The sequence below is a fragment of the Electrona antarctica genome (assembly GCF_951216825.1).
Source record: "Electrona antarctica genome assembly, chromosome: 8".
In the NCBI taxonomy this organism is placed as follows: Eukaryota; Metazoa; Chordata; class Actinopteri; order Myctophiformes; family Myctophidae; genus Electrona; species Electrona antarctica.
This window is the reverse complement of record NC_136789.1, coordinates 4,674,035-4,699,700: the sequence shown is the minus strand read 5'-3', so window position 1 is coordinate 4,699,700 and position 25,666 is coordinate 4,674,035. Positions and strand designations below refer to the sequence as shown.

At 43.0% G+C, this 25,666-nt stretch overlaps 1 protein-coding gene across 2 annotated transcripts in view; it reads left to right on the top strand.

Moving 5' to 3' along the window:
- abr (ABR activator of RhoGEF and GTPase) overlaps positions 1-25,666 on the top strand; it is a 138,347-nt gene that overhangs the window by 72,122 nt on the left and 40,559 nt on the right. For both annotated transcript variants that reach the window (XM_079507335.1, XM_079507336.1), the window contains 10 exons: positions 3,409-3,461; positions 4,305-4,445; positions 4,613-4,734; positions 8,646-8,817; positions 12,642-12,761; positions 13,287-13,362; positions 13,537-13,641; positions 15,205-15,279; positions 21,468-21,565; positions 21,676-21,810. In XM_079507335.1, coding sequence (XP_079363461.1) covers positions 3,409-3,461; positions 4,305-4,445; positions 4,613-4,734; positions 8,646-8,817; positions 12,642-12,761; positions 13,287-13,362; positions 13,537-13,641; positions 15,205-15,279; positions 21,468-21,565; positions 21,676-21,810 — 1,097 coding nt within the window. The remainder of the gene's footprint in view (positions 1-3,408; positions 3,462-4,304; positions 4,446-4,612; positions 4,735-8,645; positions 8,818-12,641; positions 12,762-13,286; positions 13,363-13,536; positions 13,642-15,204; positions 15,280-21,467; positions 21,566-21,675; positions 21,811-25,666) is intronic.

Genomic DNA, 25,666 nt, shown 5'->3' with positions numbered 1-25,666 from the left:
AATCTGCCGGCTCGAATTGCAGTGTAGAGAAAATTACGTTGGCGACCTTTCCTCGTAAGCTTCCTTGGAGGGAGGTAAAATCACCTACGATTCTCTGGGCTGCCCGCAGCACTCTCTGCAGAGCTTTGCAGGACCGACAGCGGTGGTGCCACTCGTCAGGACGCTCTTGATGGTACTGTTGTAGAATGCCCTGAATTTATTTAGGCGCCAAAGGCAGTAGAGCCGTTGCTGAGTCTTTTTCACCTCGTGTCGTGTGTGTGGACCTTTTCGGATCCCCAGAGACGTGTATTTTCAGGAAGCAGTGGTGTGTTCTAGGTTTTTTCAGAAGGCATACAATAATTATTCCCTGTATGACATGTGCACGTGTACGCTATAGGCGTGCTCAGGCGTGGTCAATGGATGAAATGGTTAGTAGACGTAGGCATACTATACGTATATAGCGTATAGCCGTAGAACACACCACTGCCAGGAAGTTACTGGCCCGGCCCGTCCACCTCAACGCTGCTGATTGGGGCGTGCTCTCTCTTCGGCCTCCTGAAATCCACTATCAGCTCCTTGGTTTTTGGTGACGTTGAGTTTAAATGCAAGTCTAAATACAAGTAAGGTGCTAAGTAGTAATGCATACTAAAGTGTAGAAAATGTAAGTAACCTGGTGCCAAAACCAGCATCACTATACTAAGAGGTTGTTGTAGTGAATGACTAGACTGAGGTACAGTAGTATCTATATACTGTATGTTGCTGTATGGAACAATAATAAATAAATCACATTCGTGTGAAGTGAGGGGCTCTCTTATCATCATACATCACATTCCATGCTCGGCCAATCAAATCATTTCCATGGTACACACAGACACACAAAGCTGGGCATATGAGGGGCTAGCGCCCCTCAAAAATGTATACAAATAAAATAACACGTGTTTAATATGTTATGACAAATCCTATCAGTAGATTGCAGACATACTTTATAGGTTCCTGCTTATATAGTAGGAGGCTAGAGAAATGGTGCAGAAGGATTTTGCACCATTGGATGCTGTGTGTCAACACAGAGACAGGAGACATGTAATACCTTTTATGTGTTAAGAAAGGCCATCAATGTCAAGAATGCTAACTGTAATGTTAACTATACATATATTATAACACATTTTTTTGGACAACTCAAGTGGAGGTTGTAGTACACCACAAATATTCAGTACAGTTCACTAACATTATTCATTCACCTGTTTGTCCAGTTCTATTTCCTGTGTTGTGGCATCACTCACGAGTGAATGTCTGTTTACGTTGTTTGTGTCATGTCAAATATTATAATAATATGGTTGGATGCCATAATGAGTCTTGTACTGCAGTGCGCTATGCCCTGAAGTTCTCTCAGTCTACTGCAGCTTTAGACACAAAGGTATAGGCCTAACATTCTATTGAGATTCTATTGTCCTGCTCCTGTGATGCACCAGATAGATTGCCCCAACTGACCTGGCTGTGTGGTGGAGCCCACCCTTCTTCTAGTATACCATTCTATATTCTACTATGCCTTATTTCTGAGTGGTGCACACCGCTCAAATGACTGGCTGCGTGTGTCCCTATGTCCCCTATGTATGTTTGTAGTATGAACAGCTGCAATAGCGCTGGGTCACTTAAAGTGGCACTGTTGAGCAGCCTAAAAGCACGCATGCACGCACGCAGTCAAAAGGGAGACATCGAAGAGTGGTGGATGGGGATGGGGATTGGGGACAAATGGAATGTCAGAACAGCTTCTGACATATATCCATATACTAATATTGATGACATCAGGGATCTCCATATATGGGCTTAATTGTGACAGCAGGTCGCATTTACTATGATCCCTGATTTACTACCATCCCTGATGATGTCATAGTGATGTCACGAGACCTGGGCACAATACATGGGGGCTTTCCCCATGTATGGGGATTTTGAGTGACAGGGCTTTCCCCATGTATGGGGAATTTGAGTGACGAAAATCGCACAATTCTATAGTTAACTGCGACTTCGGTCGCAATAATAAATAGGAGTTACCTAACGCTGTCATAGACGTCAGGTCTATAGACACTCACACAGCCTCAGCAGCCTGGATCCCCGGGAAATCAGCCCAATGTGACGTGAAGTTTAAAACTGCAAGAAAGAATAACAATGTGTGTGGACATGGTTCCTGTGCTGTTGATGTGCATGAATGTGTACATGTAAAAATGAAGCCCTCTGCCGATGCTGTTTAATGTAAACTAAATGAAGCCCTCTGCCGATGCTGTTTAATGTAAACTAAATGAAGCCCTCTGCCGATGCTGTTTAATGTAAACTAAATGAAGCCCTCTGCCGATGCTGTTTAATGTAAACTAAATGAAGCCCTCTGCCTCTGCTGTTTAATGTAAACTAAATGAAGCCCTCTGCCGATGCTGTTTAATGTAAACTAAATGAAGCCCTCTGCCGATGCTGTTTAATGTAAACTAAATGAAGCCCTCTGCCGATGCTGTTTAATGTAAACTAAATGAAGCCCTCTGCCGATGCTGTTTAATGTAAACTAAATGAAGCCCTCTGCCGATGCTGTTTAATGTAAACTAAATGAAGCCCTCTGCCGATGCTGTTTAATGTAAACTAAATGAAGCCCTCTGCCGATGCTGTTTAATGTAAACTAAATGAAGCCCTCTGCCGATGCTGTTTAATGTAAACTGTCATTCACATACTCAGCACAGTGAAGCTTACCTAGTAGCAGGCGGCCCAAATTTGCAATGGAAGCAAACTGTACCGGAGCCAATGAGAACCTTAGGACAGTGCCAAGCCTAGCGATGGACTGCATGTTAAACAGCCTGTCTACTCAGCTGTGTGTGTGTGTGTGTGTGTGTGTGTGTGTGTGTGTGTGTGTGTGTGTGTGTGTGTGTGTGTGTGTGTGTGTGTGTGTGTGTGTGTGTGTGTGTGTGTGTGTGTGTGTGTGTGTGTGTGTGTGTGTGTGTGTGTGTGTGTGTGTGTGTGTGTGTGTGTGTGTGCGCGCGCATCGCACATGCGCAAGTTGGTAATGCTACCTCCATATTGCGGTATTGAATCACTGCATTCCTCCTCCACAGTCTATATAATAGAACATCAGATTAACTCTATAGTTTGGCCAAAGTGAATCATCTTTTACATTCTTCTTGGGTCAGTCAAAGCCTCATTTTCAGACCAACATGCATTCAGTTCATCATGATGTGAGTTGAGTGGAAGTGCCCCCCCCCCCCCCCCCTGTTTAGCAATGAATGTGTTCTGGGTTTGTGAAGCCTCATACAGTATGCCCACGCACAGTGCCATGCTGTCTCAAACCTCCTACCTCAGAGAACCAATGGTGTGTGTGTGTGTGTGTGTGTGTGTGTGTGTGAGTGTGTGAGTGAGTGTGAGTCAGACCTTTACTCTTTTCCCTTCTCTCCACAGCTTTGCTGTATAAACCCATTGATCGTGTGACCAGAAGCACCCTGGTCCTTCATGTAAGTACTGTAGACAACATGAACACGTCACATGCACTGTCATAATGTGTCAAGACACAAACAGTACTTTTTTTCTTTCTTATATTTTTCTTTATGCGTATGGACAAATGGCCATGACAAATACAGAAAATAATCCAATGGGGCGAAACCAGTGCAACAAACGACTGTTGGTTGCAATAGTACACGTCATCTCATGTGAAAATTGGTGACAGAAGAATCGATATGACCGATGGTGGCTTCAGCTCGCTGTTGCAGCATGATGAGGAAGCTCAAACCACCAAAATGGAGAAATGAGATTATGTCTCTGAAAGAATGTTATCTATTAGCTGTTATGTGAATTAGTTGGTGAATGAAGAGATTACCAATCAATCGGATGCAAATTTAAAAAAATGTACTCACACGGAATTTTGAAAAAATATAGACTTACGTATATGACAATATGAGGGTAAAATAAGCTTATAAATTGAACAACTGTGGTAATTGCTAGTCACAAGCAATGTGCTATGCTGTTACTGTAGAAAAAGAGAAAATCCACAACTATTACATTTTTTAGGGCTACTTCTTAACTCGTTCTGTGCCGACCACTAGATGGTGCGCCACAGTTTTCAAGCCGGACGGCCCTATTTCGAAGTGATACCAGCGGAATTGGAGTACATTGCTTGTGACTAGCAATTACCACAGTTGTCCAATTTATAAGCTTATTTTACCCTCATATTGTCATATAAGTCTAATGTGCACAGGACTTGCTCAAACACCTTGTGTTGTTTTGTGTTATGTTGCGTTGCACAGGACCTGATTAAACACCTTGTGTTGTGTTGTGTTGTGTTGCGTTGCGTTGCACAGGATCTGCTCAAACACACACCAAAGGACCACCCAGACTTCCCCCTCCTGCAGGACGCTCTAAGGATCTCCCAGAACTTCCTGTCCTCCATCAATGAGGAGATCGACCCTCGCAGGACTGCTGTCACTACGCCCAAGGGAGAGGTGTGTATTAGTATAGACCCTCCTAGCCTGTGAGTTTGGCATTCTTTTCTTAAAAAGAAACGGCAAAAATAGTAATATTTTTACGAGTATTATTTGACACAGGCATGATACAGCCACTGTCAGTTTGTGGCTGTGTGTGGGAGTGACATGTGGTTCTTCTGTGGTAGGCTCGTCAGCTGGTGAAGGATGGCTTCCTGGTTGAAGTGTCGGAGGGCACCAGGAAGCTCCGGCACGTTTTCCTCTTCACCGACCTGCTGCTCTGTGCCAAGATGAAGAAGACTGCTGTTGGGTAGGTCCACCCTTATTGTCAACATCCAATTTTATAGTGACAGTGGAGAGAATATGGCAGAAATGACAGGAGAGAGAGATGGGGAAGGACATGCTCGAACTCGAACACTCGAACCCGGGCCGTCTGTGCAAGGACTGAGCCTTAATGGTATGTAACAGGTGCACCCCATCAGCAGAGATTTCAAATGTTTTTTTTTGTGGCTTTCGCCTTTATTTTATGTTTTTTATGGAGGGACAGACAGTAGGCTGACAGGAAATGGGGGGAGAGATGGGGGGTGACATGCAGTAAAGGCCGTCTGGATCGGGAGTCGAACCCGCGGCACACTGCCAGACTGGATTACCAGCCAAGGTGCCTGGACCGCTGAGCCACGGCCCAGGCCATCAGCAGAGATTTAGCGTTTCTCTTCTCTGTTCAGTTGAAGCATTTGAGGTTTCCTTGATGTTTCAATAAAGAAAGTGTGTGTGTGTGTGTGTGTGTGTGTGTGTGTGTGTGTGTGTGTGTGTGTGTGTGTGTGTGTGTGTGTGTGTGTGTGTGTGTGTGTGTGTGTGTGTGTGTGTGTGTGTGTGTGTGTGTGTGTGTGTGTGTGTGTGTGTGTGTGTGTGTGTGTGCGCGCGTGTGCGTGAGCGTGAGCGTGCGTCAATTAAGATAAATAGACTTTGTGAGGAAGTTTTCCAGATCCTCACAAGATATGGTTAAACATTTTACAGTTCAGTTAGTTTAAAAAAAGTTTTACTTTTAGTTCATTAAAAAGATTCATATTGGGATTAAGCATTTAGACGTTTAGAGGTTTGGTTTGGTGTAATGCCTGATTTAACCTTAGTTCTGATGTCATGCAGCAAAAGTATCAGATCTACAAACACATCACAGCAGGATGCATTGTGTGCTTGTAGATCTGTTATCTTTGGCTTTAGGGTTTAGCCCGATTCATACTGTCTGCTTGTAAATTAAAATTAGGCTTTAGGGTTACAATGGCAAATGACATTCATAAACTCACTGTCATAAAATGTTGAAGTCCTCACAAGTATAGTAATACAGCCGTGTTTGTGAGTGAGTATATAGTGTGTGACTACGGCTGTATGGCAGGCCACATAGATGAAGTATCTCATCTCATTTACAGGAGTGCATCCATATCATACGTCTGACAGCAGCGTAACCGCTGTTAGCCAGATTGGATCAGTTGTGATTGGCGGTTGCCATGTGTACATGACAACCTCATGATGGTTGCCATAGCTACCAGATCTGAAAATTAGCATATTATGTGTCTAGGGCGTTATCTCTGTGAGTTTTCAAGAGCGCATAGGGGGTTAAGCAGTGAACTGTCCAATTAGAGGCAGTAAGGCAGCCGTCCAGCATTATACACAGTTTATTAGGTAACAGAGGAGCAGCCGTAATCCGATTCAATCTAATGCACTACATGTAATAGTTGTCCATTGTAGCTCAGATTATTTATGATCAGTGTCAGCTGTATATCAGTTATCGTGTCGGCATCGCACAATAATGTCTAGTAACACAGCAAAACTATACTTAACTTGATTATGATTCAAGTACAGGCTGTGAAGGATTTGACCCATAGGCAAACTGCAATGGATAGAGAGAGAGCTTACCTGAGAGAGGAGGCATGGTGGCACTTATCTTACCTGAGAGAGGAGGCATGGTGGCACTTATCTTTACCTGAGAGAGGAGGCATGGTGGCACTTATCTTTACCTGAGAGAGGAGGCATGGTGACACTTATCTTTACCTGAGAGAGGAGGCATGGTGGCACTTATCTTTACCTGAGAGAGGAGGCATGGTGGCACTTATCTTTACCTGAGAGAGGAGGCATGGTGGCACTTATGTTTACCTGAGAGAGGAGGCATGGTGGCACTTATCTTACCTGAGAGAGGAGGCATGGTGGCACTTATCTTTACCTGAGAGAGGAGGCATGGTGGCACTTATCTTTACCTGAGAGAGGAGGCATGGTGGCACTTATCTTTACCTGAGAGAGGAGGCATGGTGGCACTTATGTTTACCTGAGAGAGGAGGCATGGTGGCACTTATCTTTACCTGAGAGAGGAGGCATGGTGGCACTTATGTTTACCTGAGAGAGGAGGCATGGTGGCACTTATCTTACCTGAGAGAGGAGGCATGGTGGCACTTATCTTTACCTGAGAGAGGAGGCATGGTGGCACTTATCTTTACCTGAGAGAGGAGGCATGGTGGCACTTATGTTTACCTGAGAGAGGAGGCATGGTGGCACTTATCTTACCTGAGAGAGGAGGCATGGTGGCACTTATCTTTACCTGAGAGAGGAGGCATGGTGGCACTTATCTTACCTGAGAGAGGAGGCATGGTGGCACTTATCTTACCTGAGAGAGGAGGCATGGTGGCACTTATCTTACCTGAGAGAGGAGGCATGGTGGCACTTATGTTTCCAGATGCTTTACCAGGACTGCTGTCGGGGCCACATATCCTTCAGCTTCACAAGTCATTGAGCTACACTTTACCACCCTCTATTTAATGAGGTCAGGCTCTGTTGGATGGATTAAGCCTCCTCTGGACCTTCCTTACCTCCTCCTCTGTGATAACAATATTGTTTTTGTAATTCATGACAACCAGAAACGTACTCCCCTTTTCCTCTTTAAAATCACAGGTTTTAACCGTGAACAGAGACTCCATTCTGTCTCTGGGTTAGTCGTGGTGAGGGTCCCACCTCAACACTGAACCATAAACCATTCCACAGTAACCTGAGGTTTCATGGCAGACTCTCCCTTTATTGTGGTGTTCACATATTTCATGTGCCGTCATCCAGTCGTCACACTCAAATTAGCCCACTGATTCATGTATTTGAGTGTCAAAAAGAGTGCCATTTGTGTCAACCAAGGCATTTTGTTTTCTAAGTATATGTTTTAAATAGTTTTCAATGGGATCGCACAATTATTCTGGAAATGCCAGCAGAGCGACGAGGCGCTGAGCGCCAGTTTTTGGGAGTTGAAATGTTTAACCATGTTACCTGTGGAGCAGATTCATAAACAGACATTATACAGTATACAATGCAGAACAATATATATATATACAATACAGACGGCATGGTATGCGTTATTTGAACAGAGGAAGAACGATTTTCAAAAGTACCAATTTACAAATAACCTTTGGCTTATCAGATTGCAGTAATACAAATAATTTTAGAGTTATATAATTAATACTTTGGCAGATATTTTTGTCTAAAATTCATAATGCTAATATTCTTGCATTCAAACAGAACGTGAACCTCTGGCTTCTTTCCAGCCCAGTAACCTTTGGAATTCTCGTGTTATTCACCCTAAAATCACAAATGGCCTGTCTGTACTTAAACTCTTGTTTGAACTCTACATAAATGCCACATGATGTCGTACTATTTCAACCTTTGTTCAACCGTTAAACCAGTCAATGTTACATTTCTGAGTCAGCCAAAGGGTAAGACATACCACAGTATGTCTGTTCTGCATTTTGTTGAGCGCCTTGCGTTTTCAGCTGGGGAAAAACACCTTGTTGGATACAGGCCCTGCCTTATTAGTGTACATACTGTACATGGGCATAGCAGAGGTGGTATTCTGTTGATTGGACACTACTTCCATGGCTGTCAGCTGCACTGTAGATCAGTTTTAAGAATTCATTAGCTTGACATTCTTTTGTTACTTTGGAAGTGTTAGGTAAATCCAAACTCATCCAAACTGATCCAATATAAGAATGTCATTAAGGCTATCATTGTCATTTGCCTTCACTTGTCTATTTATTTCCATGGCTTAATCAAATCAATGAGGCTATAATTAAAGGCACACGCCAACAGGTTGGCATCAACACTGAGGTACAATAGGAAAATGAACGTGTCCATGTAATTAAGTCTTATTTAAACATTTCTCCTCTCTCTACATCCCTCTGTCTGGCCTCCAAGTCGTCATCAGCAGTATGAGTGTAAGTGGTACATCCCACTGGCAGACCTGGCCTTCCAGGCAATGGACGACTCGGACTCCTGCCCCCATAATATCCAGGTGCTGCCCGAGCACGAAATCGAAGAAATGAAGATCAAGATCTCCGTTATCAAGAGTGACATTCAGAAAGAGAAGGTAACAAATGACACACTCTGTTCCCTTACCTCCAGTCCACCCATGGAACTGAATCCATCTGCTTTTGTTGTTGTTGATTTCTATTTGTTAACATCACCAGAGGTTAGGTTTAACACTGCGAGGGTGGGGTGGATGGGGACAAAATTGTAATTATTATTCATTTGGAAATCACAACCCCCACTCATAATAATGTCAAAGTCCACTGACTTGACTGTACACTTCTCAGTTAAAGAGTCAAAGTGGCCGTGCTGTGACCTTCTCTCAGTCAGTCCAGGTCAGCTGAGGCAGGGGGCCAGAGCACAGGGAACAGCTGTCCGGCACAATGTTTCACGTATGGGCTATCTTCCAAGGGTGTGCCCCCTTGATCCTTGTTGTCTGCCACACACACACACACACGCACGCACACACACACACACACACACACACACACGCACGCGCGCACACACACACACACACACGCACACGCACACACACAATACAAAGCCTCAACCCAGAGGAAGTGTTGATTGAATTTGTGTGTTTAGTGGAAGAGCGATAGCCATCTAATTGTTTTAACATTTATATAAACAGACTTTCCACAAGGGACGCCTATGTTCACCGTACACTTACTGGAACCCTCAGCTTTTGTTTCTCACAGGCAGGGGAAGCTCCAAAACTTTTAGATTGGAAATACTTACTGATCACATGAGTGTCCTTCTGTTCTACAGTTCTGTTATACATGAATGTTTTAGGCCACTGTGGTTAACAGCACTGGCCTCAGTGTGTCACATACAGGAACGTATTGTTATTTGAACTGTATTGTATCTCATTGCTGTCGGGCAGAAAACTATCTTCCAAAACTTTTTGAAAAATACATTTGAATGAAAATGAAAGTGGTATAAAAGTGGTATATTCAGTGATTTCACTTAATTCAAATATCACTTATTTTTTTGTCTGTCTGTGGGTTTTATGAATATTGAACCAACGACTAAATAATAACTAGTACTACATTGAATCCATTGGAACACAGGTACTACATATTTCTCAAAAATAACCGTTTTGGAGATAGAGGGCCCTATTAAGCAAGTGGAATCTAATTACATATAATTTTACAGTTTTTAAGACGTGGGGGCGGGTGCAATGTCATATTACAATTATGGGCCAGGTAAGAAGCGCTTTCGACACCCCGTGGTGTGAGCAAAACGGCCTTGAATTAGTCATGGGAGTGTTTAAGGGAGTTTTGAGGCTTACCCAATGAACATGTCCGTACTATTCTCTTTACGACACCAGCTGATGATGCGCCCTTTTCGGCAAGTGGTATTACATTTCTGCAGACTGGCACCATAGACATGACATGACTTTGTCACATTTGGGTTAATTATTCATATTGCACTGCATGCTGTCACCTTTATGCCTCCAAAGAACAGATCCACAAGCTGTCACAGCCATGCTGTGCATAGCTTGTAGGCCTATGTCTCTATTTTGTTAAGTAACTTGCAGTTTTCATTGGAAAGTCATTACAGCGGCGCAGCCATATGCTAAGGGAGGGAGATATACGCACATCGTCACTTAATTTGTTTCTGTTCTAAGCATGAAAAACAGCTGTAAAAATCTTTATTCTAGTTCATTTGATTCATAAATGAATAACTAAGACTTTGAAATGGCACCTACCTATACCTTTCAGATCGGAATGGAACTGCGAGTAGATACGCAGCATTGGCTGGCAAATTGGCAATCCATGCGTAATGTTCCCAGAATCGTCTAACCCCCGAACATACAAGTTCGTTTGATATTGTTTAATTCGATAAAAATAGAACCATGTACCATACAGCGAATGAAAGCAAGATTCCTAAGGAATATGGGGATTTTTACATTTTAAAAAACGGTTGAGAAATGAGAGAACCATGAGTGTTTATAATATCAAATATTATAAGAATAATATGAAAGACAAACGGGCTGTGAAGAGCTCAGCTCACCATCCCGACAAGGAGGAAATATAGCCTATAGTGCATGCACGTATATGCACTGACTGTTGCACACACGCTCTTTATTTGTTTCTATTGAAAAACACCAGTAAAATAACGTTTATTTTATTTTATTTCATTCGAGTCGCGACGAAGGAATGAGTTGAAATGCCATACGTGCGCCATGCGTATTGCTGCGGCCCCAATGTTATGGTCTTCGCTCGTAGCATATTATTGAAGAAGAATTGAGTCGGGTGTGATACAGCGTATGAAAGCAAACCTCCCAATGAGTATGGAGATGTTTTAATTTCTAAAAAAGGTTGAGAAATGAGCGATATATGACCCTTTATAATCTCAACGAGAAAGCCAGAAAACTCGCTGTTGCCATGTGTCATAGAAACAAGTAAATAGGTCTATAAACATACTCCCAAAAGAATCGCATATAACAGGGGTCTACAACCTATTTTTAAATGAAGTGCCATGTTTTTATTTTCTAGATAGTGAGTCTGCCATATCAAGATTCCTTTTAATGACACCACATTAAAATTTCCAGCATATTTTGATTGTCCACAAATATAAAGTTCTTCCTTCTTTTTACATATTTTCTTGCACATTGTTAGAATGATCATTATAAATATATATCCCCCTGCAGTCAGAGTTCATTGTTTTAATGAATGAATGTGATGCATTGTGAGCTGGTAGATCTGCTATTTTCAAAAGTAATCTTTGAAAAAAGTGACAATTGTGGAATATTTTTGAAAAATGTTATTGAAACATTTAAAAACACAAATCTGTCATGGGGGTCACTGGCTTAGTTGGGCAAATGCATTAATCTGGGGGTCCTTGACATGGGAATGTCGCTGTGTGAGGATCACTGGTTTAAACAACATTAGGAGAAAAGCCCAAATAAGCACTTTAGAAACAAGAAAAGCAACCACAACTACCAATATTTACAAGCATCTTTGCAGAAAAAGAAGCCGCTTATAATAAACAGACATGGCAACACTCCAGCAGCACTCCAGAGCCGCTCAAGTGTAAAATGAAACAGTGCTTTTTGCTTTTAAGACGTGGTCAGACCCAGGCGGAATCGGTATGCGCTGAGTGTTTTTAGGTCAAGGGGCTTAATAGCAAATTAGCGCAAAGCGAAAATAATTAACATATGGACACTCCCCCAATGCTAAATTATGCAGGAACGTGGTATTCCATATGAGTGAGCGCTCACCACGGCTTCCATAATACGAAAAGGCGCAGAGCGAGGGCGAAATCTGTATTACCGCATGGGTTTTTCGTCTTGCTTAATAGGGCTCAGAATGTCTACACAACAATGACGATAAATATTGCCTTGGTTCAGGGCCACCATGACTATTCGATATTAATGTTCCTCAAAATTGGGCTTCAGAGGAGTTCCCCATCATAGAGCGCTAACGTTTTTCCATGCAGGGCAGAAGAGAGTGACCATGGCCTTTGGTAATGAGAGACTGAACTGATTGTGTGCCAGGCCCTGACTCATACTGTAGCTTCCTGGCCAGGGCTAGGAGGGTGTGTGTGTGTTTGTTTTGCCATCAATACACACACAGGTTAAAATTCTTGTATTCTTCAACAAGCACAGCATTTTCTGGCTAATAACTAACTACCACAGCTAATCGATTGTGATTGCTTTGTCGACCCCCCCGCCAATGAATCGACTGGACACCATCTCCTAATTCCAATTATAGCACTATTTGAATTCAATATTTTTCTGTCACACATGTACCATTTCTCCAAAGACCCGCCAAGAACCTAGATAGCGTGTTTAGACCATGACCGTGTGTGTGTGTGGGTGTGTGTGTGTGTGTGTGGGTGTGTGGGTGTGTGTGTGCGCACATGCATGGATGCATTTAGAAAGCACCAAAGGGCCAAAGTCGCATTGATCGTCTGAGAAAGAAGATGAACGAGCAGGAGTCATGGCTGTTACTGCACTCTCCAAATATCCCCTTCCGCATCCTCAACAAACATGGCAAGGTAAACTCCTGCTGATGTGCTAGTCTACCACCAGAGGGAGCCACTTGCTTGCATAAAGGACCCTGGTCATCTATAGGGGACTTTTAACTTTGTAATACTGGCATTTCAAAATCTAAATCCAATCATAGTTTTAAATCTTTGAAGTCACCCTATATACATCTTTGTATAGTAGTAGTTCCAGGGACCTCCCAGAAGCAAAGATTTGAGTTAAAAACGTTCGCTCTGAAAGAATATATATTCAAAGATGTGCGCCACATTTTCACGATTTAAAAAAAATAGACCTACAAGTTCATAGCGCGGCACTCTGTGTCGCGCTATGAACTTGTAGATCTGCTATTTTTCAACAGCTAAAGCATAACCTAATGCTTAAAACACCAAAAGGGGTTCCCGCCCAGAATGGGTTGTACTACTGTTCTATCATTGATATTCACTCTTTGCTATATTTTCCACTTATTTACTGTATGAATGCATAGCATATAGTTTAACCATTTGAATCCTGTTCTGTCTGTGTTGTTGTGCCTCCAGAGCTATCTGTTCCTGCTCTCCTCAGACTATGAAAGGTCTGAGTGGAGGGAGAGTATTCAGAAACTACAGAAGAAAGGTACAGCCTGCAACAATGACCCCCCCCCCCACACACACACACACACACACACACACGATACTGCAATATAAATGCAGTAAGTTTACCATTTAATACTGTGTGTGTGTGTGTGTGTGTGTGTGTGTGTGTGTGTGTGTGTGTGTGTGTGTGCGCACGTGTGTGTGTGTTCATCAGATCTCCAGGTTTGTGTTCTAAGCTCTGTGGAACTCCAGGTGCTCACCAGCTCCTGCTTCAAACTCCGAACTGTACATAACATTCCTGTCACCAGTTATAAGGATGGTAAGAGACACACACACACACACACACACACACACACACACACACACACACACACACACACACACACACACACACACAGTCAGTCTCAATCTCCTCTCCCATCTCTCATTTTGAGGACTAATCCGGCCCCCACCTATCCCTCTCTTCTCTCTTTCCGTTTTATTTTAAGAAAGAAAGAAAGAAAGAAAGAAAGATGTTTTGTATCAAAGAATTTAGGTTAAAATGTGTTTCTCATCTGAGCTCTAGTCCGTCTATGCAACATGTGGACTGCAGCCTGCCAGCCTCAGCCTGGTCCAAGCTCTCAGTTCTCTGCCTACATGTTTGTTTTCACTCCAGAGCTCCACACTTCACTAGTTTGGGAATCTGGTGACATTAAAGCCATCTGTTTGACCCACTCTGATCCCTGTAAGATACACTGGAGGAGCGGAAATGGCACACAACTCTTGTGTTTATGCATAGACCCAGACTCACATAGACTCTCACACACATATTATTTTCTCACATCATGGAAAAGTTACAATATAGTCTTTCTTTGTTAATAGTTTGTATACTGATGTGTTACATCGTGTAGATGCTGCTGTAGTGCTCATGTAATTTAAACATTATTTCCCGGGACAGAGCCTTTCTCTGAATTATTTGTTGAAGTAATGGATTAATAGGTTTAGTGATGTATATCATGTAATTAGACTAAGGTCTAAAATCCCCGCTATTTGCCCATAGAGGTTGTCCTGCTCCTTGCATCCTGATGACATCAGGGAACATTAATATAATGTGCACAGTAAATTTCAATTACAAACCAGCCATTAGTTTTAGATACGAATTAGGGTGTCAACTGTCAACAGATACCGACTAGCTAGTGTTTGTTTCATTAGCATTACTACATGCTAACAACAAGTTTACAGTGGACATGAATTAGTACCTGTAGTGCCAACTATTTGACCAGTCCAGCACCTCATTAAACTATTTCGTTTTTTTTGTTGCTTTTCACTAGTAGAGTTGAATATCCTGTTCGTAAATTTGTCTTCTGCAAAATCTCACACGTCTCATCGACACAATACCATACAGTATATGTATGCTTAAGTGGAAAAGTAGTTGGTAAATGGCGAGGGGAGTTATTTATTGGACTAGATAACAATAATGTTGAGGTTAGCCACTATTTGGACAACTCTTCCAGACCGCACACTGAGCTCTGAATGAAGGATTGAAGTCATGGTCAGAATGCTCCCCCCCCCCCCCCCCCCTCTCTATCTCTCTCTCGCCCTCCTTTAACATTTCTCTCTCTGTCTTTCTCTGTTTTTCTGTCGGTCTCTGTCTGTATGGCTGTTTGTCATGTCTATTTCCCTCTGTCTCATACACTCAGTAGATAGTAATATAGATGGAAGCGTAATAGTGTATGGTAGAGTCAATGCTCCATAGTTTGCTCAGATAGTCCATTTTCTGTACCATTACAGGACACACTTGAAATGAATTAGTAGTCAAGCTGAATCTATGATCATGTTAAACCAGTGGTTCTAAGTGAGTGAGTCAGTTGCTCTAACTGTGTTGTATTCCTGTGTGTCCCAGATGAGGAGACTCCCGGTCTCTATGGCTTTCTGCATGTGATCGTCCGTTCTGCCCAAGGCTTCAAGGAATCAGCCAGTAAGTCTTAATCACTCAGGCATAACGTACTACATGCATGCATGCACACACGCACTCACTCGCTCGCCTGCTCATAGGACCACTGTACATCCACACCATTACACAAAGCTTCTGTGCATAATTATGTGTGTGTGTCTGTGTGTGTGTGGGGGGTGCGCGCACGCATGCTCACGTGTGCGTGTGCATGCCAATATGCACATAACAGTTCACATGACTCAGTAAGCCATTACGGTCTGGTCATACAATTTCCCTCGCACCATGAGGACGATGAGATGGATGGGTGGAGGCATAGTATAAAAGAGAGAGGACAAATTGGAGAAATCAAGGAGCAGAGACACATACAAACACACTCACACACACACACACACACACACACACACTACTACTACTACCAGTAAGACACCTTGAGGGCGAGGTTGAGGTTGCATGCTCGCATCAATCTGCCTGGGTGACGGCAGACTCCTGGGCGAGTGCTGGCGCTTTGGCATGGGCGGTCAGATCAACATATGGAATGAATTCTGTACTGGCCATATATGGAGCGTGTTTTGAGTGTACATGGTTTGATGAGGTCAGATCAACATATGGAATGTCAGAACTGGAAGGATGGGTGGGGTAGGATCAATGGAATGTCAGAACAGGTCAGCTCCATATATGGAGATCTAAGGGTTTGAGGTTTGAGATCAGATGTAGAGTTGCTGGCCGGCTCCATATATGCAGATCTTGATCCAGTCTTCTCCATGTATGGTTATCCAGGGTTAGATGAGGTCAGTGTCATGATCTTCATATATGGAGATGGCCATATATGGTGGCGTCACTGGTGTGACCTTTTCACGAGGCGTGATGTCACAAGACGTGACCATATACTGTATGGAGACGTGATGTCACAAGGTGTGACCATATATTGAGGCGTGATGTCACGGGGCGTAGCCATATATGGCGTGGGTGACGGGGACGGGAGATGCAGGTTTTCATAGTAAATGCGTCGCAACTACACAACAGAGCCATTGTGTATGTGCATACACATATAACGGTATGCGTTAACAGAGAACATGATGCCTGGCTGACTATCTAGAAGCAGGCTCTGATATGTCAGTTCCATACAGCTGACACTCCATTGCAACTCACACTGGAGTTGCACACAAGCACCACTTACAAGATCAAATATCTGGGCGAAGAAAAAATTAAAATCAAGACAGAGTGAAATATCATTTTCTGAGTTACCATGACAACGGAAAAAGTAGTATATGTGAAAGCTGGCCAGCTAGAATGTCATGGGTAATGGATTGGAGAACTATCCTCTCTGAAAGCATGTTTGATCTTCTGTACGCACAGAGAGCTTGAAGGTTAAAAGAAAATCCTTAAGAACTGTGTGCGTGTGCGTGTGTGTGTGTGTGTGTGTGTGTGTGTGTGTGTGTGCATTATGTGTGAAGTGTGCAGAAGGGGGTATTGTGGTGGTTTCCCTTGATCCAATTTGATGCGAGTTTGAACCAGAGGTGCGTTCAATTTTTACTCTTGAGAGTTTAATGAACACTGGTGCTGTGTTGTTCTGGTGGGGAGGGGTGAGGTTATGTGGATTGTCGTGCATTAACCGCCAGTTGTTTGGTTGGTCATGCCCCATATATGGTCATGCCATGACATGACATCACATGATTTCATCAATATTAAGCCCATATATGGAGATCCCTGATGTCATCAATATTTGCCAGCAACTCAAACCTCAAACCCTTAGATCTCCATATATGGAGTTGACCTGTTCTGACATTCCATATGTTGATCCTTCCCCATCCATCCTTCCTCTTCGATGTCTCCCTTTTGACTGATATCTGTCCATTTAAACTCTAGACGGGCCTGCCCCAAAGTTATTAGTGTAGCCTACTAGCCATGCCCGGCAGCCGGCGAAAACAGAGTTCTCAACGGGCCCGAAAATTAACACCTGGCCCTACCTGGGCCCTCATCAAACCCTGTACACTCAAGACACTGTCCCTGTTCTGAAATTCCATATGTTGATCTGACCCCCCATGCCAAAGCGCCAACGCTCGCCCAGCAAAGTCTGCTGTCACCCAGGCGGATATGTTGATCTGACCCCCCATTCCAAAGAGCCAGTGCTCGCCCAGCAGTCTGCTGTCCCCCAGGCGGACATGTTGATCTGACCCCCCATTCCAAAGCGCCAACGCTCGCCCAGCAGTCTGCTGTCACCCAGGCGGACATGTTGATCTGACCCCCCATTCCAAAGAGCCAGTGCTCGCCCAGCAGTCTGCTGTCACCCAGGCGGATATGTTGATCTGACCCCCCATTCCAAAGAGCCAGTGCTCGCCCAGCAGTCTGCTGTCACCCAGGCGGATGCGTGCACGTGACCTCGCCTCGCTCAGGCGTCTTACTGGTGTAGATTATTCTTAGGATTGTGTGTATACACAGTGTACGATACAGTGTATTTTGAATTTAGTATTATATGTAGTATCATTCTGTTACCACACTGTAGCATCGGAGCTTCTAAATATCACACATAATGCTGAGTTGAAAATAAATATAAGTATAAGTATAAGTCAAAACGTAAATCAAAATAAGTGCACAGCCTTATTGTTTGAGTTACGTCTAATACAGTGTGTCAGACTAGATCAATTCTCACTGTATTTATGTCTCCTTATACAGTAATCTTCTGCACTGTTGCATAATAGTGTGCTCTCAATTCATGCATATGGAAATTAGTCGTGTCTTAGGATGTAAATGTATGACTAGAAATAACTCATTATGTAATGGCTCAGACATGTTAGTAGTTGCTAATACCCTGTTTCCAATAATTGTATATGAATGTATAATGCTTGTCCTATTCACTGTGTGAATAATTTAGATCACATACATCTTTCTTGCAATAGGAAAGGACTTTAATTCTGCCCAGAATGTGCAAAACAATGTAGTTGAACTGGGTCACAGAGGAGCAAGCATGTAGCGTAGCATGTCCCAAAAAGAATGGAATCACAGGAAAATATGGGGCAAAAGAGCTGTGATAAACATGGAACTTTGTTCTTGTTGAAGTGTGTAGTGCAATCTATACTGTTTTTCTACACTGGATTCCAGTGATGCATTTTGATTACCCTCACCGCTTATGAGCCTGGAAACGATACATTGCAGAGTGAGGGAACAAAAGACGTTGGAATGCCTGGTTGCTACAATGTGGCAAACGGAGAGGAAAAAGATGTTTCCAGTGAAAGCAACCACTCTGGACTGCATTCAGCTGAATCACCTAATATTACCAGGCAGCAACAGCCACAAAAAAATAATATATAACACATGACATACAGTACAAATGATAGGCCACAATACTACAATCTACACTAGTATTAGTGTTATTGGAACAAAGACATTTTAATGAAAAAAGCGGAGATACGGGCACACTTGGTAGTTAAAAAGGAGGAAAACTTTATTAAACCGACATGTTTCGACCTATACCGGTCTTCATCAGACCGGTATAGGTCACAAGCCACAGATAGCCCTCTACAAGCTAACTAGATCTGCTCTTTTCGGCCTACGGTGAAGTATATATATTAAAAAGATTCTTTTTTACAAAGAATTACAAAGGAAACAAAATTTTGCATAGATATAATCTTCTGAATTTTCTAATATCAGCAATGCATAGTAGAATCAAATCCAGTCTTTGTCTACATTACATTCCCAGGAAATATCTGCCCTCTTTTTCATGGTGTTATCATTCCACATCAAATGAGAGGAATTCAATTATGCCACTTCTCTCCTTATTATGAGTCTCGCAGATATTGATTTCCTCCACAAGCCTTCCAGCAACAAACACCAAATAAAGCAATCATGCCCCCTCCTTTTTGAAGAGGGTTGTTATGAAAGAAGGAGACACAAGCTCCATCATTAGTTTTTTTCAGGAAAAGCAATAGACATAGAAAGAAGAGTGTGGTGAAAATAATATATATACAAATATAGTGTAACAGGTCTGTACAGAATGATAACAGCACTACTGTATGTACTGTAAGTAAACAGCCGCAACAACAACAAAACACTAACAATGGAGTCTAGGCCTAATAAAGATAATCTCACAGGTGAGACAAGGACAGTAGTCCACATAAGGAAAGTAGTCTGCAAAGGTAAAGTAGGTTGACTAAGGAACACAATCCACATGGAATTGAATTTGTAGATCGGATCCCTATTAATGATCAAAATTCGTATAAACTGAGCCTGACAATTAGATGACATCCTCCATTCCAATCGCAATGAAAACTCTTAGTAGTTTGTCCTATTTCTTAAGGCCCTTAATGAAAACTCTTAGTAGTTTGTCCTATTTCTTAAGGCCCTTAATGAAAACTCTTAGTAGTTTGTCCTATTTCTTAAGGCCCTTAATGAAAACTCTTAGTAGTTTGTCCTATTTCTTAAGGCCCTTAATGAAAACTCTTAGTAGTTTGTCCTATTTCTTAAGGCCCTTAATGAAGACTCTTAGTAGTTTGTCCTATTTCTTAAGGCCCTTAATGGAAACTCTTAGTAGTTTGTCCTATTTCTTAAGGCCCTTAATGAAGACTCTTAGTAGTTTGTCCTATTTCTTAAGGCCCTTAATGAAAACTCTTAGTAGTTTGTCCTATTTCTTAAGGCCCTTGGCGCCCCTTCTAGGACACAGCTCTCTAAATATGTTCTATTTTGGCCCTCGTTTAAATTTTAATTTAACCCTAGACACACAAACCCAGATCACATTAGATGGAAAGAAATCCCAGTGAAACCGTAATGCCTGATTTATACTTGGTTGTGCGTCGTGTTGTGACCAGACACCACAGATGTAGTATTAGTATCCTATTGGTGGAGGCACCCAGGTCTATGTAGTATTAGTATCCTATTGGTGGAGGCACCCAGGTCTATGCATGTCTGTGTCTAATACATACACACACTTCCTATTTTCTCCACGTTTGCCTGTATTTCCTCCCCTATTTCCTGTATGATACAATGCACAAGCTGTGTGAGACTGTTCTGTTAAATAGGAACTGTAACAGTTTGATAAGGAATGTTTAGCCCTTGCTTGTTCCCTCAATATTGATGCTCTGGTTTGTAGCATAACTGCATAATAATTGCTCTGCCATGACTAAAAGATATGGCAAGAGATGTGGCATTTTGACTGTATTGACAAGTTGGCTTCTGTGTCATACACAAATGTTTGCTCTGGGCAGCTGTATACCTCAGCTGTGTGTGTGTGTGTGTGTGTGTGTGTGTGTGTGTGTGTGTGTGTGTGTGTGTGTGTGTGTGTGTGTGTGTGTGTGTGTGTGTGTGTGTGTGTGTGTGTGTGTGTGTGTGTGTGTGTGTGTGTGTGTGTGTGTGTGTGTGTGTGTGTGTGTGTGTGTGTGTGTGTGTGTGTGTGTGTGTGGTGTGAGTAAGTTCCATGCATGTCCTCCACTCTGGTGTCTCTCAGTGAAAGGTCAAGCTGTATGACCATCTATCATGCTGTCAGATTTGGGTAATCTGAGGGACAAGAGCCTGTGCAGGCATGGTCTATGAATTGTAATGAGTATGACCAGTAGAAAGCCAACAGCAGCATTTAACCGCTTTCACCCGGGTGTCCCTATTTTGGGCATGTCATTATAGGCAGATCTACAATCTCACAATGTGCCGCGATGCGACACGGTGTGAGCTTGTAGATCAAAATTGCTGAGTCACATGTGTTTTTATTTAAAAAACACATGGTATCAATACTTAAACATTTCTTCATGACATTCATTAAAACAGTTTCATTCATTAAAACAGTTCATGAAATGTGTGGAAAGTGGAGACTGTGCAGACAAGCAGAAGTATATCCAAATTATGTTGTTTAATTTTATTTCATGAGCCTATAGCGCTTAAAAGAAGAAAGGAAAAGAAAAAAACAATCAAATTGATAGTTTGTATGTGTTGGTTTGGAAAACCAACGAAGGCTGATGTTGACAACACATCCCCAAGGGAAGCTGAAATTGCTGTTTGACTGCTTTCAATCTTAAAAGGAGGCCCACAGCACTAAATTGGTGAAGAGGAAATATTGCTAAGTCTCATAGATATTGATCCAATGTTCTCAATGCCCCAGTGTCACCTTGACGCGTATCTGTTGGACAGGATTTGTCAATTTCATTATGATAACTAGTTCCATGTCTGGGTAGGTTATTCTGTAACCCTGTTTTAAGGTCACATCTATCTCCTTATGTTCTTTCTTACAGACCTATACTGTACCCTGGAGGTGGACTCCTATGGATACTTTGTCAGCAAGGCCAAGACCCGTGTTTTCAGAGATACCTCGGAACCACATTGGAATGAGGTCAGCTAACAAGAAATCTCTGTGTCCTAGTTCTAACTCCCCATCCAATGGCAAACAAATGTTTTACAGACCCCCCCCCCCCCCCCCCTTCCTCCGATGTAATTCAACAGGAGTTTGAGATTGAGCTGGAGGGCTCCCAGTGCCTGCGGATACTGTGCTACGAGAAGTGCTATGACAGGTCACAGCTCAACACGGGTGACGACAATGAGATCGTGGACAAGATCATGGGCAAAGGGCAGGTCCAGGTAAGGACGAGAAACCACACCCTCACCTAGTGTTGCCTGGATCATAGGCACCATCGCACAAACACCACGTCCAAGCCCGGTCCAATTACAATTCAGCCATTTAGCAGACGCCCTTATCCAGAGCGACTTAGAAGTGCGGTCCACCGTATTAGAGATCAGATCAGTAGTGTGGCCCACCGTACTAGAGATCAGATCAGTAGTGTGGCCCACCGTACTAGAGATCAGATCAGTAGTGTGGCCCACCGTACTAGAGATCAGATCAGTAGTGTGGCCCACCGTACTAGAGATCAGATCAGTAGTGTGGTCCACCGTACTAGAGATCAGATCAGTAGTGTGGTCCACCGTACTAGAGATCAGATCAGTAGTGTGGTCCACCGTACTAGAGATCAGATCAGTAGTGTGGCCCAATGATTGCTTCGAGGTCTCAGCCATTTCAGGTTTTTGTTCTAATGCAAAAATCACTAAATTAACACACTTTGTAGTAGCGTTGAATTAAGAATAGAAAAGGGTCCCTATGTTTTACGTATATAGGAGAAATATATATTTTTTTCTTTTTCTTCAAGTGCTGTCCTTTTTGTCCATCACTGTCCCCCAACCAGTTGAACTTCATCTTATGAATCTGGGTCAAAGTGGAGGCCTTTTATTTATTTTATTTTAGTACTTAAAATGCACTTGTACAGTATACCTTGTTTCTTAACAAACTCTTTGAAGAGTCAATTTTCTCACTCATATAACTTTGAGAGTTTTTAACTAGAGTTAAATGAACACTGGAGATTTTACTGTGTAGAATCCTGGCTTACCACTGCCACTTTGTGTGCCCATCCACCGAACTGGGTGGGTGGATTACAACAAAATGTGGTGTAGAGTGGTGGGATGGTCACGTCATTACATGTAGCTGTTTTTCAGAACCAGAGGGAGGCATGGTCAACCCTGAATGAGTATGATGGTGTCTTTAGAAACTTTAGGTGGATGAGGGAGTTTGGTGGGTGGATGGATTAATTTGGAACATGTAGCTGCCTAATGTCTGTTGTTTGCTCCTCCCCATTGTCTCCGTGATTCGTATTGAGTTTGTTTGCCAGAGATGGTTGGAATGAAGGAATGTGTCCCTGTGCTTTGGAAAGCGTGTTTAAATACAGTAAACCAACCAGCCCCACCAGCACGCACGCACGCACGCACGCACGCACCCACACACACACACACACGCACGCACGCACGCACCCACGCACGCACACACACACACACACACACACACGCACTCCCAGGGACCTTTGGCTTTTTGAGGGAGCTGCATCATGGCTCTGTGTCGCCTGGGAGGAATGTTTAGTTTCTCTAACATAAATACATTCAGAGACATGTCACTTGGGAGACATGAGTCATGGTTACATCATAGTCACAGTGCCTATAGACTATTAGACACACAGTTCATCTGGCGACTTTAAGGGCAAACTGTCTAGTTTGGTATTCAGTACTGTATGTAATGTGAATTGAATCTGATCTTACCTAATGTCTGTTAACCCATTTTGGGCGGGAACCCCTTTTGGTGTTAGCTATTGAAAAATAGCAGATCTACAAGCTCATAGCGCGCCACTGAGTGGCGCGCTACGAGCTTGTATGTCTGCTATTTTAGAAAAATCGAAGAACTGTCAGGATGTAGAAGACATTTTTAGAATCTGATCTCAGGTCAAAATGGGTTAAAGGTATTAAATATGTCAAATCAGCCTCATGGTGGTGCTATAACAGGTCGCAAAAAAAAACCCTGGGTGGGCAGCCTGGCCTGGCGAGGATTGCACTTTTCTAGTGTTTGACCTCATTTCAGTCTATGACTCTGCCAGTTCTCTCTTCCCTTCTATATCTCAAACACCATATTCTGGCAGTAACAGCTGTTAGCATGTGGCGAGCATTCACCAAAGAGACTTTAGGTCTTCGTAACTGGTGCAACATAACACACAGGACATACACATACAGGTACAGTTAGCTTGCTCCCCTTCTCCCCTTACAGCTTTAAGTGACTAAAAGGTCTTATGGTACCAATTCAATTAAGTTCTGCTTTACAGACTTTTCAGCACTTCTCTTTGTCTCATTCTGAGTGTATTTTCCCGTCACTGTTGTGTGTCTGTGTTGACTGTGTAAATAGGATACGGTAAGATAAGTGCATGGGCATGTTACTGTTCCTCATAAGTTCAAGTTGCCTGCAATGGGCCAAGATATTGCCTGTGCTCCTCCTTCAGACGCTAGTGCCAGTCAGAGAGAATGCCTGCTGCTGGTCCCACTGGTTGCTGCTGCTGGGAACCTCCACTCCCAGCCAACAGCCACGTCCACAGGCTACAGCCAAGAACAAATACAGTACATGCACCACATGTCACAGAGAGAGAAAGAGAGAGAGAGAAAAACACACAGAGAGAAGGGTAGAAATTAACCACTTTAAACCTGCATGGCATCGCTGATCTGACCATGTCATTGGAGGCAAAATGAAAATAGCTGATCTACAATCCAAGACTGTGTGTGCGTGCGTGTGTGTGTGCGTTCGTGCGTGTGCGCGCACACACATTGGGTATGGACAAGGATTGGGTAGGCGACGGGCGTGTATTGCACATGCACACCACTAGTGGGACTACTTTTGGAGCTATGACTCATCAGCATGAGAGAGGATAAAAAAATAACCTAATGATAAGATATTGATATTCATGTGATGTTATCAGCTAATGAATGGAGAAGATACAACTGACATCAAAGAGAATCAGTTAGTATCCCTTAGGCGATGATGGTAGAATCATCCACAAACTGAAGTACTACCAAATCTTCACAATTCAGATACAGTCTGGTACTTGTCTGTTGACTGTTAATATAGATCAGGTCAACAAATCTGTTAGCAGTTAACCCCAAGGTCGAGGCTTCACTAAAGGCCTGCTGAATATACTGGGGCTTAAAAGACAAAACTGGCAAGGCTCTGTTTCTAATTCCACATCATATGTTTTAGGAACATCATGATGGCATTGCTGTGTCAAAAAAGAAGGGCAATACTTCACGTGCCGTGGATGTGGGCGAGTGAAGGAACCTGAATGTTTCTGAGTTGTTCAGAGGGCCATAAGTCTGTGCTCCTCCAGAGTGAAGGAACCTGGATGTTTCTGAGTTGTTCAGAGGGCCATAAGTCTGTGCTCCTCCAGAGTGAAGGAACCTGAATGTTTCTGAGTTGTTCAGAGGGCCATAAGTCTGTGCTCCTCCAGAGTGCATACCTAAAGACTAATTCGCAGCCCCGGTTGTTTTCCTTTCTTGGTCAAGCTGCGTTTTGGAAGGAGCCAGGGATGTTTTGCTTTGCTCTCTGGAGGCCATGTGATTTATTTAACGAGCCTGCAGAATACTGGCTGACCGTAAATAGGCATATCAGCCTGAAAGGGCCTCATCGCCCACTACTGTTCCCCCACATCGCTCTGATGAGAAAGTCAATATCACCGGTGACACCCAGCCAGCATGCCATGGGAGGCCTTATGGTTTGGGCTAGATGTTTCATGTTGACAGCGGGTTGAAGGCTCTTAGGGTTTTTTCCAGATGTCCTAGTCTACAAATGATTTGTCTTTTATGTACTGTACATAGTGCTGCTAACAATCCTGTATGTACTGTATAGAGATTTACTGTAAATAGGAACTACTGTATTAATAGGAACTAAGGATTTCTCATTCATCTATATTTATGGTGATGGGAAAGACTTTAATTTCCACGTGGGTCGTGGAAGCTCTCAGTAGTACTGCTTCATGATTCGTGAGTTGGTCTGCTGGTATTTGTTTTTATGGATCTCACTTTCAAACGCACGCACGCAGTATAGTAACATGGCACATGGCATTGATTGAGTTTCTTGTCC